This window comes from Ptiloglossa arizonensis, chromosome 5 (assembly GCF_051014685.1).
Source record: "Ptiloglossa arizonensis isolate GNS036 chromosome 5, iyPtiAriz1_principal, whole genome shotgun sequence".
Lineage (NCBI taxonomy): Eukaryota > Metazoa > Arthropoda > Insecta > Hymenoptera > Colletidae > Ptiloglossa > Ptiloglossa arizonensis.
Window position 1 is genome coordinate 19673982 of NC_135052.1, and position 18409 is coordinate 19692390.

Genomic DNA, 18409 nt, shown 5'->3' on the forward strand with positions numbered 1-18409 from the left:
ATTTTGTCTTCGTACTTTGTCAGTGATTTTACCATCTTTATTAATCTCGAAAAATATTCTAACAGTAAGTTTTATCCATGAAGATGACCTTTTATTGCTCTTTGTATCAATGACGAAATAAAATTCTAACTTTATCACGTTAATTAAATTATCTAAGACTTTAGAACCCCTACGCTCCCCGTTCGTTACATCGTATATGTTTATCTTACATCTTGTCTTCACTTTTAGTAGAAATACAAGAGATTTCAAATTCGAAACCTGCAAACATATATATTCAAATTTTATTACAAAAACGTTATGTTATTTAGTTAAACCGATAACTATGCATCGATATGTGTATACTCGTAATGTCGAGTGATTTTCCACACTGAACATCGAAATAAACAGTTATATACACACGTATGTGACGTTCGTTGAAATTTGCAAACGAAGCTGTCGATATTGACAGACCCGAAGTACGTTAAATGTCGAGTCCATCGAGTCACGATGAATCCCAGGAGGTTTCGTCCTAGCTCTTATCAAATTTGCATAACGATCCTGGAAGCGAGGTATTTACCGCAAAATGCGAATCCTTTGGTCGTGGTTAAAGTTGGTAACCAGAAGAGAAAAACCGTGGTCCGCGAAAGAACCGATGTGCCAGTTTACAACGAAGTAACATTGCAAAATTACAATCCGCGGAGGTTCTATTGATCGTGTTCGTCCCACTATTTTTTTATGGATTCTTTTAGTATTTCGTGTTCGATCTGGTCTGCAACTTGGACGAACTGTTGGGTACTAAAATCATGATTGCTGTGTATTTGAAAACAACTTTACGTTCGAAATTCCACGGCAGCACGAGTTTCGAAATTGCACTTGTGTGGGAGCAACCAGGTAATTGAATTATTTAAAAATCAATGCTCGTTGTACTTCGAAATTTGTACTAGATTGGTTCAATTATGAAATTATAATCGAAAATCGATAGACATCGTATTACCTAAAAGTCATTGTTTCGAAGAAGATTGCAATTATAGAAATTTGTTCGAACAGATCATCAATATTATCATAAGTGGGCTATGTTAACCGACCCTAAGGATATTACTACAAAGCTCAAAGGTTACGTCAAATGCAATATTGCAATTAATGTAAAAGGGGAAAAAATGAAAGTGTATCCGGAGACAGAAGGCGAGGATGACATAGAAGGGTAATTTGTTATTTGAAATATATGTAGAATAACTATTACGTATTAATTGTAATGTTAGAATGTTCAAAATTGAGAATTTCTCGTTCTTATAGATTCAATTTATATATACCTTGTAAAATAAAATCGATACTATCTGTATCGATAAAATTGTTCAGTATAGCGTGATATTTATAAATGTTTACCAGTGAAGTTGAAAAATATTGAAACATTTATTCTGTGAAAATTGCACGCGAAATCGATACTCGATACCCTATTATCGTTCAGCTAGTCTTATAAAAAATACTGTAATCTATAGTCATATTATATTTCATTTCTAACTATCCATTTGTTCTATAATATCGTTTACGTGAATTTCTAGCTACAATTTTTAATTGTTGGAATATAGTATCTACTTTCTCTGTATGAAATTAAAACAAACAATTAAGACGTTACTACGTTGAATTAATATTCCGTTATTAATAATACTTGAACTAGGCCCGTTAAAGGGTAGTTTAATATTTATTATAGTAAATTTCGTTCCCGAAATATACTCAGCCTCTATTTTTCGCGTAAATTTCATAGCTCGGCTCGTATTCGCGAAGTATAACCTCTGCCTTCGAAATCGATAAAACTTTAACGCGATCAATTATTAAATCCAATTAAAAAATAATTGAATCGTCCGTTGTGTCTAAATTATACACAAAATCGATATTCGGTCTCCAATAATATTCCAGCAGTTTGCACTAAGAGGTAAACGAATATTTACTGTATCAAACTTCGTGGCGGATTTGAAAATTTACAGTCAGCAGTATAAATTTACATACAGTTCTATAAAATTTATAGAAAAGCGTGCAATTGTTTGCCAGTTACAGTTAATCGTATTTACGTCGAGCATTTAACGTCGTTCGAATATCTCGTTACAAGGTTACACCGATCGAAATAACACCATTGTATCGTTGCAGTATACAAACAAAATTTAGTGGTTTTATTTGCGTCAGCGGTTTGGGAATGAAAATTTAAACGCAACATTTTTAATCTGGCACGTGTGTTTCTTTGACTTATAATTCTATAAGGAAATATAAAATATATAAAAATAATGTATTATATAAAAAATAAGCATACGCATATATAACAATAGCTTACGTCTATATAAATTAAAATAAAATTTCTATAAATATAAGCCACTACACTTTGCCTAAATTTCTATACAATAAATTTCTCTACATTTCCATAGAAACACGTTAACAAATTGTTTCGAATTTCAATCTCCGTTCATAAATTAAAACGCAACCACTATAAAAATAAACTGACTATATACTTTCACTCAAAATTTCGTTTATCTTTCCTCAATAACGCGCCACGTGTTGAATTTCAATTTTTATTCACAAATCGTCGATACAAAAGCGTTAAATTTCACGTGTATTTCTCCCCGGTGAAACGCGATGAAAAAATTCCTCGCTGCAATTCAACACCACGTGACACATATCACAGTTCTATGTAATCGTATTCGTTAAATACCCTGCTAGAAAAGCATCGAAACATTCGCGACGAGACGCGTACGTTTAATCGACTCGTCAGCGTTTCTTAGACCCGTTTTCAGGTTTCGTAGTGTCGGGTAAGTTTTCACTTATTTCCTTGGTAGTTTCGCGGCGTAACGGTTCATCTGCATAGATATTGAGGCCCCCGTGCCCTTCGATCCCCCGTATTGGTATGGAAAACGTTCCCTAGGTACCAGCATCCATTTTAACGTTGGTCGGTGTACCCTGTCGCGTGTCGCGGAATCGATTCGTGGAATCGGTCGGCCGGATCCCGAATTATTAGGGCGACGAGCGATTAATGATAATCGAACGATTACAGGAACCTCTTGCTGCCGGTCGGTGGTGAGTCCCTGCCGTTCAGGCAACACGCTCGCTACGTGTTCGCGATTTATCGAGCGGACGGGCTACCAGACATGAGCAGCGTGTGCATGAAAAGCGATTTCGAAAATATCAAGCCGTACGTGCAGATATCGTTCGCCGGGATGAAAGTACGTTTAGCCATAAATAAAACCGGCGCGCCTCGGAACGTTAACGGACGGCTGTGGTAAAAATATTTATTACGCGACGAATGTTCCCGAACTTTTTCAACTACGCGCCAGTGGCCATTTTCGTTATCGATGTGACTCGTTCGATCATTTCGATACACGATCGAGTAGATTATGGTCGCGCGTGGACTATTTCTTTTTTTTTTCCTTTTCGAAACAACAGCTTGTACTGTTTGAGCGCGTCTGGTACAACAATAACGAAACACCACCAGCGGTGTATATCGCTCGTTATTTTCTATTTATTATTTTATCGATCGATCTATATTTTTCATTCGTTAACTTTTAGTTTAAAGTACATCAAATTCGGTCTCGAACTGTATACACTATCCATAACGAATAATCTGGTATATTGTCCACCTTGGTCGTTTATTTTATTCGCTTTTATTGTTTACCTTCGTTTCGTTTATTTTTGTACGTGTTCTCGGTTTCCTAATTTTTGTTTCATCTCGTTCAATTTTACGATTAAAATAACCGGTATTTATCACGATTGAACGTACCGTGTATTGTTTACTTTCGTTGTTACCGGTTGGTTTAATATTATTTTCGTGTTTGCTTATTATTTGTATCCTCTGTTTGCTGAATTTTGTTTCATTGTGTCGAACATTTATATTCGGTATTGTATGTATTGTGCTTGTTCGACGTAACGATGCTCGCTGAAATGTTCCAAGTCACGATCGTGTTGAAAATTTATTTGTCTTTGGAATATGAAGGCCTGTATAATTTCTTTCACTCGGTGTTGAAGAGGGTATAAAAATAAATGCGTGGCGGGTAACTTCATATTCATTGACAGTACCGAAAAAAAGGAATGACACGGTTCCATTTAAAGAAGTCAAGGTGACTTTGATTTAAACTTTGACGAAATTCGGCCACTTATTTTTGGGCCGCTGCGAGTTGCACGGATAATTTATCGACGAAAGAAATTCAAGATTGTTGAAATCATTACGGTTCTGAATTGCGAACAAAATATTAGTAAACGCAATAGTGTTGCGAATGATACGATCGTGCTGCTTGAAATTACAGTCGTTTTAATTGCATTAATTTACGTACCATTATTCTGTGCTCGTAACAAAGTTATTTATTAACGTCGTCGGGTCTTGACTCGATAGAGTATTATTTACAAATTGTATTCTTAGCGTTTGTTCATTTTCATTCTGTAAACTTCCAATTAGTAGGAAAGCTTCTCATTACGATTAAGCTTGATTCCTGATTGTTATAATTCTTGCACGCGCAATTCAATTTTACAGAATATTCTCTACTTTGTTTCACAGAGATAGTAAAATCCGTGTAACAAAGAAACGAAGATAGATTAATAATATTAATCGAAGTAACACGAAATATTAGGTTGTTCGGAAAGTCATTTCGTTTCTTTTCGGTGAGAATGAAACACGATTTTGTTTAGAGTGTACAAACATTTTACTAAATTGTATATTCTCCATTTTGGAAAATAAAATGACTTTTCGAAGAACCGAATATAATCCAAACAGTCGATAAAGTCTCAAATTTTCGTTTTGTTTACACATGGGTGGTCGATGCCCTTTTCATCGCGGAAGAAATTTATTTAATGGGAAAATTGGTTAACAGAGTGCTCGCGTATCCCTTTTCCGTGTATTCGAACAGGCCTTGAGTCGAAGATCGGTGTACACGTGTACGCAATTAGTAATTATTATGAACACTTACAGGGTTCGACGAGCGAAGCATGGCAGACGTACGGGCCGAGATTTAACGAGAAAATTACGTTCAAGGAAATGTTTCCGTCCCTATGCCAGCGCGTCAGAATCGCCATAAAGCACCGTATTAACAGCTGTCGAACGTGTGTGGTGGCTTCTTACATCCTCGATATGAGCAAGATATCAAACTCCGGAGAGTATGGTAAGCCATAAACCGTGTTAACTTATGTCGTATCATAAAGTACCCGACACTAACGTATACAAATGTTGCTAACGTCTTCTTCCTGTTCAAGTAGAATGTGACCTATTTTAAATCCCATGTATCGGTCACGAAGATGAAATATTGAAATTACTTTTTAAAATATTCAGGAGATGCATTAATCTGTAACAATGTTAACAAATATCTTGGTCGATGCCTCGTTAAATTTAGGTCGAAATGGCATTTTGTGCGGAGACGATTTCTACCTTTGGAATTTCTAAATTATAAATTTAAATTCTCGACTTTATAATAGATTGATCATAATTGGAAAAATAATAAGAGGGAAAATATTTTGTTTCTATTAAAGTAGATCGTGGATTGCAGAAGCACGAGATAAGTAATATTAATAGAAATATGTTGTATCGAAGAAACGACGATTATTATGTCTGAAAAAATATTATTAAAATTGTCCATTGCACCAGGGGAAGAGATTAAATTGATTCGAGATACCAAAAGACCAAATTCGTTCGTTTGATTTAGTTAAAATATTGAAATTTCTCTTTAAATTATGCACGAGATACATTAGTCTGTAACAATGTTAACAAATATCTTGGTCGATGCCTCATTAAACTTAGGTCGAAATGTTATTTTGTGGAGATGATTTCTACCTTTACAATTCTTAAATTATAAATTTAAATTCTCGATTTCATAGTCGATTGATTATAATTGGGAAAATAATAACAGGGAAAATATTTTGTTTCTATCGAAGTAAATCGTGGATTGCAGAAGCACGAGATAAGTAATATTAATAAAAATATGTTGTATCGAAGAAAGTATCGATACTATCTCTGAAAAAATATTATTAAAATTATACTAAGCGTCCATTGCACCAGGGGAAGAGATTAAATTGATTCGAGATACCAAAAGACCGAATTCGTTCGTTTGATTTAGTTAAAAGGTTTGTGCGATTTGACGGGTAAGAGTAAATGGTAAATTTATTCGAAATTCGACATCGATTTCTTGTTAAAGTTGTAACTTCGTATACGACGATTGACTAAGGGTAATTGAATGTTTCGTTCGGTGAGAATCCCTTTAATTGAACACGCGGACACGTTTGTTAATTCGAATAAAAGAGGTTCCATCGGATTTTGAAAATATTTTCCCATTAATGGGTGTCGATCGCGCACAGGGAAGTCGTGGAACGACACAAACGGGAAATATCCATCGAAAAACAGCGATGACCCGTAAAGTAGAACCGAATCAAAGAGGCGGAAATAAATAAAAAGACCGAACTGTGGCATAAACGAAACTCAAACAACCAGCTGCAAACGAAACGTTGATTAAGCGGTCCTGTTTGTCCCGGTCTGTTTGTATTTTAAATTCTTTCCTACCTGGACGAGTAACTCGACCAAGTTTCGGGCAAGGGGCGATTGCGAAATTGGCGCAAAATTAAAATAAAAAAAAAAATTGCCAAAATGTATAGCCGTTCGGCGTTATTATCGATAAAGTGTTCGGAAACACGAAATGTTTAATTTGCGAAACAATTCGCGCATATTAGATTTCTCGTGCAACTCTTTCTGTTCTAGGTCCTTTTTTATGTCCAGAAACGAGAATTTTACGATAGAAATAAAATTATCGATCGACGATGGAATAATTTGAAAAAGTACAAAAGTTCCACTACGGTTTGGTAAATAATAATTAGACACGTTAAACGAAATCGTAAAACGTGATTCATTCCAATACAATAATGTGTAAAGAGGTAAGATGAAAATATAAAAAAAATAAAACACTGGTACTCTTTTCTATTATAAAGATAAAACCCAATAATTTCTTAAGGGTCCGTGTAATTTCTAGAGGATCTTAAAATTGCCGATAAATCGTCGAATTGAATAATTCTACAGTATTCTCTCGACACGATCAAACGAGTATTCTAACTCCTTACTGATTTCACGCTTACAAAAAGTTCTGTTACATTTCGAGGGTACTTCACCTCGAGTATATTTACAAAATATTCTCCGATCGTGCGTTACTGCAAAGAGTAATCAACGGTTTTCCAAACGGGATCCTAAAAGGTCGATCTGGTATTAAAGTTGTATAAATAGAGCATCGTTACTTAGCGATGAGGTCTCGGAGAGAAATTGGCCCGGTGACGTGAGAAAAAAAGATAAAGAGTGATTCGAGACAGGCATTCGGTTCTCCCGCGAGGAGCTGTGAAATATAAACTATCCTGATGTATCGCCCTGTCGCCTTTATAAGGTTTCCTGCCGACTTTCGGACCATCGTTTCTTCACTTTTATGGCTGCAGCTCCGTAGAGAGGAACAACTGTTTCGGCAAGTGCTCGTCAGCTCTCCCCCTCTATCGTGGCCGAGTCCTTCTCTCCCTAAAAACGGAAATGGATGACCCAGAAGCGCCAACGAAAATCGCCGTTGAAACAGAGGATACGGTTCCTATCATCGAGGTACGCCAGTTACGATTGCTTTTCTTTTCTAACGGGAAACCCTGCATCGACTTCCTGTGTTATTCCGTCCTTTGGCGGGACTTTGCCAGTTAAACGAACAAAACGTTTAGAATTCGTCTAGCCGGATAAAAATGAAAATAAGACGACCACCCAGGACAGGAAATTGCGTTTGCGTTTCGACCGTATTTCTTTGGATATTTTTCGCCGGATTAAAAGAGCTCCTCTCGCGCGACGTGAAAATGATTTATAATTTTACAGAGTACGCAACGAGGACAGTTTAAAGAATATTTATCACGGGAGAGGGAAAATATGTGTACACGCGTTTAGAATGCGACGCAAGCGATGTATATCTGGATTAAATGTCCATTCGTGTTTAATATTTTACTATATTTTTCACCGTGCATGGACAATATTGGAGTAACTTTCTTTTGTAACTTTTCCGGCGAATCAAGTGACAGCGATTTGTTGTAGAATTAATATCGTCGACAAATTGTTATTTAAGATATCTTGAGAATTTTAGAAAGCTGAAACTCGTTGAACTCGATTAATAATTTTGTCAATTTCGAGATGTTTATCTACGGGATCGCTATTTTTAACTTTTCGATGTGTGTGAAATTTTACGAAATTTTCTGACGCGTTTGGAGCAACATTGAGAACACGAAGCGATCGATTGCGTTACATCACGCTGTGTGTTTTTCTTTTTTCTTGCGTATATTTTAGAAAACTGTCAATCTTGCGTTGTTTATAGAACTGTCAAATATTTTTGAGTTGTATGGCAATAACTTTCTAAATACACCGGGGAGTACTCCAACGCACGGTCGAAACACGAATGTAAGTTACTGCATGTTGCTGATTATTTTAGACCCACTTTTATGTTCTTGGTACATTTCATTCGTAAAAATAGAAGGCACAGATATAGGTCGCTTCATTTATCACGAATACCTCGCAGATATTCGTTGTTTTCGCTGACGCGAAAGTAAGCATGAGAAATGAGATATTTTTTATATCGAATGTTCCACTAATTTGGTTAAAAAAAGTTCTCACCGATATATTCGATCCATTCCCTACGTAGGTATAAGAAGAACAATTTCGAGCTTTATTTAATTAAATCAATAGTAATGTATCCGGAGAGTCTTGAGTGAAATTATTCAGTTTGTCTATCTTTCTGCAATTTTTAATCCCAATTATTTTCGCTGCTACAAATTTCAAAATAATTCATATATTAAATAAAGATGTACAAAATGTATGATAGCATGCGACCACAGTGCCAGAGAAACACGAACCGTAAACCAGCAAGGGGTGATGGATCGCGCATGGTCGGACTCACTTTGTAACCAATATGTAACAGAAAATATATCTCTCTGTAACTATTCATATTTTACAAATCGTGTCGGATAAAAGTCAACACGTACAAGATATGTACTTTACGTTGCTGCGAGAATTTATTCGCGAAACTTCAAATTTCACGAGAGCAATTAAATAAAGGCTCGAATTGACAGGAACTTTTAAAAACGCATAATTCATCGGTATTTTCGATTAAGATTATTCTTTCCTTTGTATTTTTATCTGTCACTGTAAAAAGTTTTTTTCTTTTTTTTTACATCAAATTTGATGTATTACTACTAATATTACTTATCGTTAATATACTTTCGACAAATTTTTTCCAACAAAGTTGACGAATATGAATGATTGGCATTCAGATCCGTATTGGATTATTTTGTTACATCTCCTCCCGCTCACGAATTAATTTACATACGTCGCGTTTGTGGAAATCCTTTAACCTAGTGAAAGTTTGTGCAACGTACTGGTTTGACAAAATGACCCAATACTTTCGCGACAACTGTCAGTGATAAATCCAGAACCGCGATATTTCGTTCCTCCAGTGACAGGTATTAATTCGTCGCCATACTTCATTTTCTGCGTACAGGCAGTAGACAGATGACGTATAAAGTGCACCCAGTGTGACCTCGGGTCGTTCAACGATCTCTTCTCGCGATACTGCATCTATGTGTAACGATTTGTTTTTAATCCTTCGGCACAACGTGACTTCTATTCACGATCGATATCGATGCAACTAGTTACGTAAATTCTCGCGGTAATTAAACCAGTTATGCGGAAACGAAAACGTTGAAAAGACGGCTAGACGTACACCGAATCGTTCTTAAACGATTCACTCGTAAACGTAATTACATGTATATATCTCGAAACGTCGTCAACCGATGCATTGAACGTACGTCATGATTATGGTATTAACGTGACAAATTCAACGTCTAGGTAACGTAGGGTAATACGTTCGTGCAATATTCACCGTCACCGGGTAATTACCGCAAAGTGATAACAAAAACGGTTTAAAGCCTTCCACGACTTCGTCTTGAGACATCCCGGATGAATCGAAAATTTAAAATCTCGACAATTTACATCCTCGAACGAACGTTTAAAACATCAAAGCAACGGTGATCCTTAATAGACGGGGACGCACAGTTTGAAGTAGAAAAAATGAACCGAAAAGAGCAAGGTGCACCAACTGGGTCGAGGATGAGAAATTTTTAAATAAATACAAAAAATCTGGATCGCTCGTGTCTGCGTCGATTCGACCCGTTTTTTTTCCAAGATGGAATCGATGGAAAACGTTAAAATATAATATAACGGATTTCGTCGACGAATACGTTTTATCGACAATTTTTGAATACCAATATCGTTAAAAATTCGCTGCAACTATTTGTTTTTTCCGTTTTCGTTATCGACGTATTGCGATCGCGGTAGCGATCGATTCGATTAACGAACATTGACAGTGACTCGATTATTCTCTGTTTCAAAAGGAACGCTTGTGGTCAACGGATGATTATTATCTGGTCGCGGTGTTATACGACGCGAGCATGATCGATCGGCGCAAATTTTGGACGAAATCGATAAGCTTCGAGGTTAGCCTCGGAAACGCTGGCAACAGACAATTCCCGCATAGCCAGTGCTTCGAGGACAACATCAACGGTATTGGACTTACATTCGTGAATATTTTCTTCGATGATTCTTTCACGACAGTCAACAATTGGCAACTCCTGCCGCCACTCGAGTTATCCACTTCAACTACAACGCGACTCCTCGGTCGCTTGTTAAGGAAGAATTGGGTGATCGAGTGAAAAACCAGGTGGCATTCGGAAATTTTTATCGAAAACGCGCATACAGTTTCAACGAATATTTATCCGTTAGTTAAAAGTACACACGTCGAATGATAAATCTACGAAATTTTTGGTAAAAATTCGAATTTCTATAAAAGTTATGGCTGCGTAGCGTAAAGTCACCTTGTGACTGTATAGTATTTGTCTTTTTACTTATTAAGTAAAAGTACACACGTCGAACGACAAATCTACCAAATTTTCACTAAAAATTCGAATTTCTATAAAAGTTATGGCTGTGCAGCGTAAAGTCACCTTCACTACAGTATTTGTCTTTTTACTTATCAAGTAAGAGTACATACATCGAACTACAAATCTACGAAATTTTATCTAAAAATTTTCATTTCTATAAAAATTACGGTCAATTGTACGAAGTTACACCGGTGAAGAAGATAGTGACAAAATCGAATAAAATTAGAAAAATAAGGCCTTCAAATTTCTATTTTCCGACATTTCCTATCGGTACAATATTAACACTACAGTTTCGCATTGTTAACAATTCTGAGTAATACAGATACGTCAAACCCCCTTGTTTCTACACTTCAAACTATATGAATTTTTCCCAGTAATCCAGACGATTCGATACAACTTTTGCAGAAATCAAAATTTTTTAATAAAATTTGGTAAATACGTAGTCCAATATATTTACTTCAACAGCCTCCAATAAACGTTCCATAAAATTACATACTCGTTTTCGACAAAAATTTCCAATACTATTATTACAGCCATACAGACGTACCGTATCGTTAATTCGTTCCCTCGAGTGTACTATTTATTATTTTCGAACGAGATTACTACTTCCAAAAATGATTTCTCGAGGAAACTATCGTTTCGAGCATGATCGTTTCGAAAGTGTTCGGTGTAACGATTTTTGTGTCGCGCATGCTTCGAATCGAGGACGATCGCGGTCGTCGTTCGTGTTCACCTATCGTTTTGCGGACGACCATAGTCGTCGTTAGCAGCGAAAGGGTTAATACACCGGGGGGTTTGCGCCACGCGCGGATGCCCACGGTGAAATCGGATTAATTTTCAACAGGAAACCGGATGCCAGAGCGGAGGCCGGAATTCGAGAGCGGTACCACGCCGCGGCTGACCGGATCGCTGGATGGCAAATATAATTATCTGCCACTTGGCTCGAGAAAACCGTGCCTGTACGTCAAGTCCTGGTGGCCCAATCTCGAGTGGAGGATGCACAATAGCAACAGTTTGCTTTTCATGGCTAATTTCCTCGTAAGCACTAATGGTTCCTTACTCGACGATGTGTCCTTTCCTTTACACTTTGCCGAGCGGAAACTTTTAACGAACCGATCAACGATGGAGATTTATGATTATAGAAGGAGCAGCTTTCCCAGACGGCGTGTCCCGCGTAATTGGTCGCTAAATGATAAAAATACTTTGCAGCGAGACATATCGAGGACACTCGTTTCTCAAAATTTATTATCAGCGGAAGATAAACGATCAGGGTCGCTTTAACGCGGATGAAATGTTCACGATCCAGTTAAATTAAACAACGAGTTCTCCAGATCGTATAAATACAGCAAAGAGTACAATTTTTAAAGACATTTGAATACAGCAAAAGAAAAATATTTACGATCATTTTGTTTATGTAAGGTGTCCTTAGGTTTAACCCTTCTTGGTACGATTTATTTATTGGACAATGTGTCTCTGTGTACGATTGATCTGTTTATTAGATTCGATACATTACCAATTCGAAGATACTACTATAAAAACGATTTTTATTTTAAAACGGACATTAGAATAAACAGATAAATAATGTATCACATTTTTACTATTATATCCTTCTCTAACCGTAATACTAGTACTTTAACTACAACTTTGCAAGCACCTGTAATCAATCGATAATTATGGATTACAACTGTTGCACCGGGGTTCGTGAATTTCGAATGGGAAACTTCGGAGGCAAACGCGTTCCAAGTTGCTGGAAATTGAACGACATCGGCGCTTTAAAATGATAAAACGTCGTTAAGCTCGCCGCTTGGCTGAGGAACTTCTGTGCCCGTATTAAAGAAACATTTCATACGATCCCGAGTCGGTCTCGTGTATATAGTACGAGAAGCTGGACGAAGTTCGTTTCCGAACTGGAGCGACGATTCAATAATAATGTTCATTCACCGATGACAGGAGCGAAAGTTGGAGGAACTGGAGGGTCTTGCGATGCTGGACGACCCGGAGACTTACAAGCGCTACAACGAGACTGTTCGCGATCTCAAGTGTCACTGTGTACGTTATTTGCACACGCTGGACACGGGCAGATACGACGACGACGGCGGCACCACGAAATTGGATCGACATCGCGTGAACCTGTGCCGCAACGTAATCGAGGACATACTGAAAAGGATCAAGATCAACGGGCAACTACCCGGTAATCATTACACGAGGATCGCGATGGCGCACGCTTACCAATATCTGAGCAAACTCAAGAAGTTGCGGGAAGATGTAAGTGGAGTTTCATGCTTCTAGGCAAACTTTCCTTTTTTTTTTTTGTTAGAGAAACTCTCGCAGGATCGGCGAAGAAACGATGGAATTTCACCGAGGGCGCTTTTTTCATCCAGATAACGAATAACTTATTATTCCTGAATCGTGGATACATTTTTATCCGGCTTGAAGCTTGTTCGGGTAAAGGTTCTTGCGTATGAATGTATGCACGTGGTGTATTTGCGCGGTGGTCTCGTGTTCCTCTTGCACTGCTCGTGCTCGAGATCTTCGTACACGTATAAATATAGAGATATATAAATACAGAGTGTCCTAGTATCGATGGTATAACCAAGAAACCAATGTCTAAGTATAAAATGATCAATCGAAGATATAGAGTTGAATTTGTTCGTTCGAGAAAATTGACTTTGACTATTCTCCGAGTACCTATGGATTTAACTATGTCCTGGTTGGACTGATGGCGCAATTTATGCAGTGGTAACGCATTTGTCATCAAAATTAGGAAAAAACGTTTTTATTTAATTCGGGGAGCACAGTTAGGTGTACAGTACATTTTTAACAGTTTCTCCATTAATAAAGTGAACTTTACGAATTACGTAGGTTATTTTCATGTATATATTAACCCTGTATAAGCAAACAGTGTCATAGCACACAATGTGGATGAAGAATCAACATTAGGTACGATATTAACGTTATTTGTAAACGACCTAGATAATTAATTGTACAACAAATTTTATTCTATATTTTCGACTTATTCTTCACGTAGAATCACCTTCTTCTTGGTTGCACCATCGATATCCTAAGTCTCTTCACGATGGTGTAAATAATAACAAAATCAATTTTCTTCGTACATTTCGCTCGAAGAAGGGAAACCATTTCCAAAATCGATCTCTCGCTGGTAAAAATAAACCAGTTGCCATAAAGACACGTTCATCGCGGTAAAGTGATATCTCTCTAAACATCCACCCACAGTCAGTGTTGTTCGACTGTGTACTTGTGCCATCCAGTAAACATGGATCCTGTTGTCGCCACTCCCACTAGCCAGTCATCCAGCACCTCGAGGAAATTTTGTTAAAGTTCGTTCGATCCACGATAATGTTTGAGGCCTGTCGTTAAATGTAGCTGAAACTTTAGGCCTCTATGAAAAACAGAAAACGAGAAACGATTACTAAGGTCGTGGTTCTCCAGCGGGACAACGGGCCACCAAAGCTGCAGCTCGCACAAAAGCTTTACTCGAGCAGCTCAACCGAGAGATTTTTGACCAACGCCATTAAAGCTCGGACGATTACCATCTCTTCGACAAAATGAATGTCTGGCCGGCCACCCGGCGCTTTGAGACCGACGAGGACCTCATGAATGGAGTCAACAACTAACTGGGTACCTTGACGGCGCCACTCTTTGACGAGGGGTTGCAAAAGCTCGTGTCACGGGACGACAAATGCCTGAATATGGGTTGCCCCTGTATGGAACAGTAAGGGGATTGTGTACCCAAGTTTTGAGGGTAATAACGTTTCTACCCCTGTTTATGATTTTTATTAAGCTAATTTTCCGAGCTGCGTCAACACTTGACCGATGTGCTGGTTATTTCGTCGCGTGTACGATATAATGGAGTATCCAGGAGATCGTATAACGTTTTAAATATCTGTGGGTATTTTTGAGAACAGGGAAACCTGATGTTGCGAATCACTCTTATCAATTTCTTAAGAAACTGAACAAATTGAATTTTTCACGATAACGAAATTCTTTGGGGTCTGTCGGACTCCATCTTACCAATTATGGGTTAAACTTTGGAAGCAAAAATGATTTAAGAGAGAATTTGAGGAATGACTGTTGAGGGATAGATCTGTTCGTGATCTTCGGATCAATGTGATGATAAATGAAAGCTTCTAGATCCACGAGTGCTATGCTACACGACACACGATAATATACAAAAAATTCCTGAAGTTAATTGTGCAACACTCACAGAAACAACCCTCGTGTACAATAATTACGTTCTGTGGCTGTCGAGACGTTGTAATACGAGAATCGTTGTCACGAATTCGATTACATACTCGATTGGAAAATCTCAGAGTTAACCTTACCTCTTTCAAGCGGAAGTTTCTGCCTTTTACGATTTAATATTTATTCGATCTTTCGTTCCATACATTTTATTGGGTTGTTCCTCAAGTCATTTCATTTCTTCTGGTGAAAATGAAACACGATTTTTTTAGAGTGTATAAACATTTCATTAAATTATACATTCTCCATTTTGGAAAACAAAATAACTTTCCAAACGATCCAATAATTACACGATTAACAATTTTAACAATTTCTTGGGATTAGGAGTTCCCGTTCCTCTAACGAAACAACAGATCTTAGATCCGCGACACGGTGAACTTTCCACGCGCGTTACCAAGACACCACGCGCAAATTCCATAAATATAGTACACCCTGCACACCCCGTGTACTACCGCGCAAATACTACCAGCAAATATTTATTCGTCCGTGTACGATTACTCGAATACGATCACCCGGATAAAAATTGATTCGCGAACTCTACGAACGAGTCAACGATCGCGATGAAAGATCAACCCCGATGACGCTATTTCCGATCGGATCGATCTTCTCGTACCTAAGCGTAGCTCGCGTAGAAATCTCTAATTTCTATCCATCGTTGTTCCTCTCTTCTTCCATTTTCCCCGCTCGGTATCGTCTCGCGCAAAGTAGAGAATCCCCAGACAGTGGAAAGTTGCCGCGGTTACCTCCGCGAGTGTGTCTAAGAAAGTGATTTACGAGAGAGGCGAACGAAACCGTAAAACTTTCCAGCTTTCTCCTTTCTCCGCGTTCTAACGGCGTTCGCGAAGATTTTGCAAACGCGAGTCCAAGGGGATCGCGGCGAGACAACGCGTTCCGTTCCTCTTGGAAAATCTGGAATTCCTGGAATACTCGAACGCGGGCATTTTTTTTCTCTTATTCGTCGAGTGCTCCGATGGAGGATCCGTCATCCCGTGGATGACACGCGCTTATTACGAATTTACCAGCCGCAGCACGGTCTCCCGGACGTTTTCATTTGGATGATAGCCGGCACGAGACGCGTGGCGTGTACACGGCTACCGGCCGACGAAATAATTTACTCGCTGAACGAGACCGAGAGGGGCGCCAAGTGCGGTAAAAAGGTGGACGTATTCGTGAGACATCCACGGGACTGTAACAGGACCGATTACGTGGCTTGCAAGCTCGAGATTTTTCTCTGGCTCGGGAACGCGGAGTACGTTAACGCGTGCTGGTCCACGATTCCACCCGGGTACAAGGTGGACCACGAAAGGAGCATCCACTCGTTCCCGAAATTCCTCGAGTACACTCAGTACGCGGTATGTATCAACACTGGAGCCACCGAATTGGTCGTTAGATTTGTTTTCCATTTTTTTTTAAAGTTGCGTAATTATTAACGGGGTTTCTTTACGTAATATCCGGTGATAATTATGGAAATGGGGAATTAATTGTATTAATTTGTATGAAATATAACGAATAAAGGGATTTAATTCTTTCCACTCGAGAGGCGATCCTCGATCGTCACTTCATTCGGTGTACTTCTCTCCGATTCGGTGAACCATCGTGGTTTGGAATTGAAATTAAAATTTCAATTACTACTTTCTTGTGAGAAAGTAAGATTACTACTTTCTTGTAAGATATAAACATATGTATACGAAATGTTGAAACGAAAATGTTCCGTTTTTAATTAATTTATAGGTTTTCATCGAGAAGCTAGTTTCTGGTAGCACAAAAGCTTCGAGTGGAAAGGGTTAATTCATCGGTGTCTGCGAAGTAGTACTTTGAAAGAATGTTTCGAAGTCTTTTATATCCTTCGAAATTTTCAATGTTATTTATATCGTTTTTAATAGTTTTCTTCGATGAAATTACTACTATTTAATTATTTACTATTTTTCAATTATCGTGCAATATTTTACCAACGTATAGATTCAGTTTGACGTAAATTTCGAGAAATTTACCAAATTGCCTCAGATTTAGTACCGTTTGAAATCTGCGTACAGTAGAAGCTTGCGAATCGAAATGATCCTGCATTTGTCTGTCTCGTCCCTCCCAAACCATCAACCCTCCCGAGGGTTAAGGGTCTAGACACTCCCGTGACCGTCAAAAGAAGGACTCTCCTCGAGAATCTATCGAAAAAAAGCTACTCGATAAATTGGATTGATCTTTTTTCATCGGAAAGGGAATCCATTGCGGATTGTTCGGAAAAAATTGTCGATGTCGCGTATTGGCAAATATAGTTAACAAATTAAATTCCACGCGTGCACGCGACGCGAGCATATTTGCACTGTACGCACGACTCGGATTCCTACAGTGGTCGGACGCGAAAATGGATGGAATTTCGTTCAATTTTATCGTATTAACTATGATCCGTCGAGACTGGTTCTGTCAGTTTGGAAAAATTGATAAACTGATGACATTTTCAACGTAAATATTTACGCCTTCATTGCTACGTAAAATCGCGAAAAATGACAAATATCGAAATCGTGGCTCGAGGTGTCGAAAATTAAGATTGTCGACCAAACGTGCACCAAATTTCGCGAGAAAGAATTGAACATCGATAGAGTGATTGGGAAATTTTGAAAAATTTTACAAGATAGAGTGTTTCAAATTTGGTTCGATGCATTGACACCTGCATAGACATCATCATTGTAGACAAGCACGATCTGTGCTTAGGGTACGTGCGACGCATGAACTGCATAAGATATTTCGAACAAAAAATGCGACAACAGCTGGGTTAAAATGAGCCCTAGTTCGAGCAGGAAAATTCTCTTTTGAAATTTCGGAGCAAGGTCAGATTCCACCGCTTTCGTTCACAGTCGTTGCGCGTTTTAATTAGTGACAGAATTGGAGCGATACACGGCAAAAGCAAGGGTTGCCTCTTTTCAACTCGATCTTTTTTATTCGCGAGTAAAGTGTGTTATCGATTTCGTTACAATGCCGGTTTGGTAAACTGATTATTTGGAGCACCGGTCGACGCGTTCAAATTGTAGATTTGAATTTTTTTTACTCTGTTTACTTTATCAAAATAAGCTTTTCATTCTCTTTCGCGAGTTTTCTTTGCAAAAACTTCGGAGAATAAAATTACTGCGTTGATTTTTTTTACATGTTGTATACTTACCAGCAATATTTAATCGCAGGAGTCATTCCTGTATCTCACACGTACGACGTTTTTATTCCTTTTTTA

The 18409-nt window shown here is 38.1% G+C and overlaps 1 protein-coding gene across 1 annotated transcript in view; it reads left to right on the plus strand.

Annotated features, from left to right (window-relative positions):
* Positions 1-486: 486 nt before the first annotated feature.
* The window catches only part of LOC143147443 (otoferlin), a 36486-nt gene continuing 18563 nt past the window's right edge, over positions 487-18409 (plus strand). Inside the window, exons 1-26 of the mRNA XM_076312689.1 lie at positions 487-651; positions 729-870; positions 1027-1180; positions 3017-3185; positions 4922-5111; positions 7365-7623; positions 7689-7842; positions 8288-8337; positions 8430-8543; positions 8640-8705; positions 8820-8897; positions 9268-9351; positions 9451-9456; positions 9499-9526; positions 9851-9913; positions 10387-10692; positions 10842-10903; positions 10985-11135; positions 11255-11363; positions 11466-11480; positions 11594-11725; positions 11777-12203; positions 12561-12588; positions 12729-12800; positions 12883-13197; positions 16215-16544. Of these exons, the coding sequence (XP_076168804.1) occupies positions 487-651; positions 729-870; positions 1027-1180; positions 3017-3185; positions 4922-5111; positions 7365-7623; positions 7689-7842; positions 8288-8337; positions 8430-8543; positions 8640-8705; positions 8820-8897; positions 9268-9351; positions 9451-9456; positions 9499-9526; positions 9851-9913; positions 10387-10692; positions 10842-10903; positions 10985-11135; positions 11255-11363; positions 11466-11480; positions 11594-11725; positions 11777-12203; positions 12561-12588; positions 12729-12800; positions 12883-13197; positions 16215-16544 (3669 nt within the window). The remainder of the gene's footprint in view (positions 652-728; positions 871-1026; positions 1181-3016; positions 3186-4921; positions 5112-7364; positions 7624-7688; positions 7843-8287; positions 8338-8429; positions 8544-8639; positions 8706-8819; positions 8898-9267; positions 9352-9450; positions 9457-9498; positions 9527-9850; positions 9914-10386; positions 10693-10841; positions 10904-10984; positions 11136-11254; positions 11364-11465; positions 11481-11593; positions 11726-11776; positions 12204-12560; positions 12589-12728; positions 12801-12882; positions 13198-16214; positions 16545-18409) is intronic.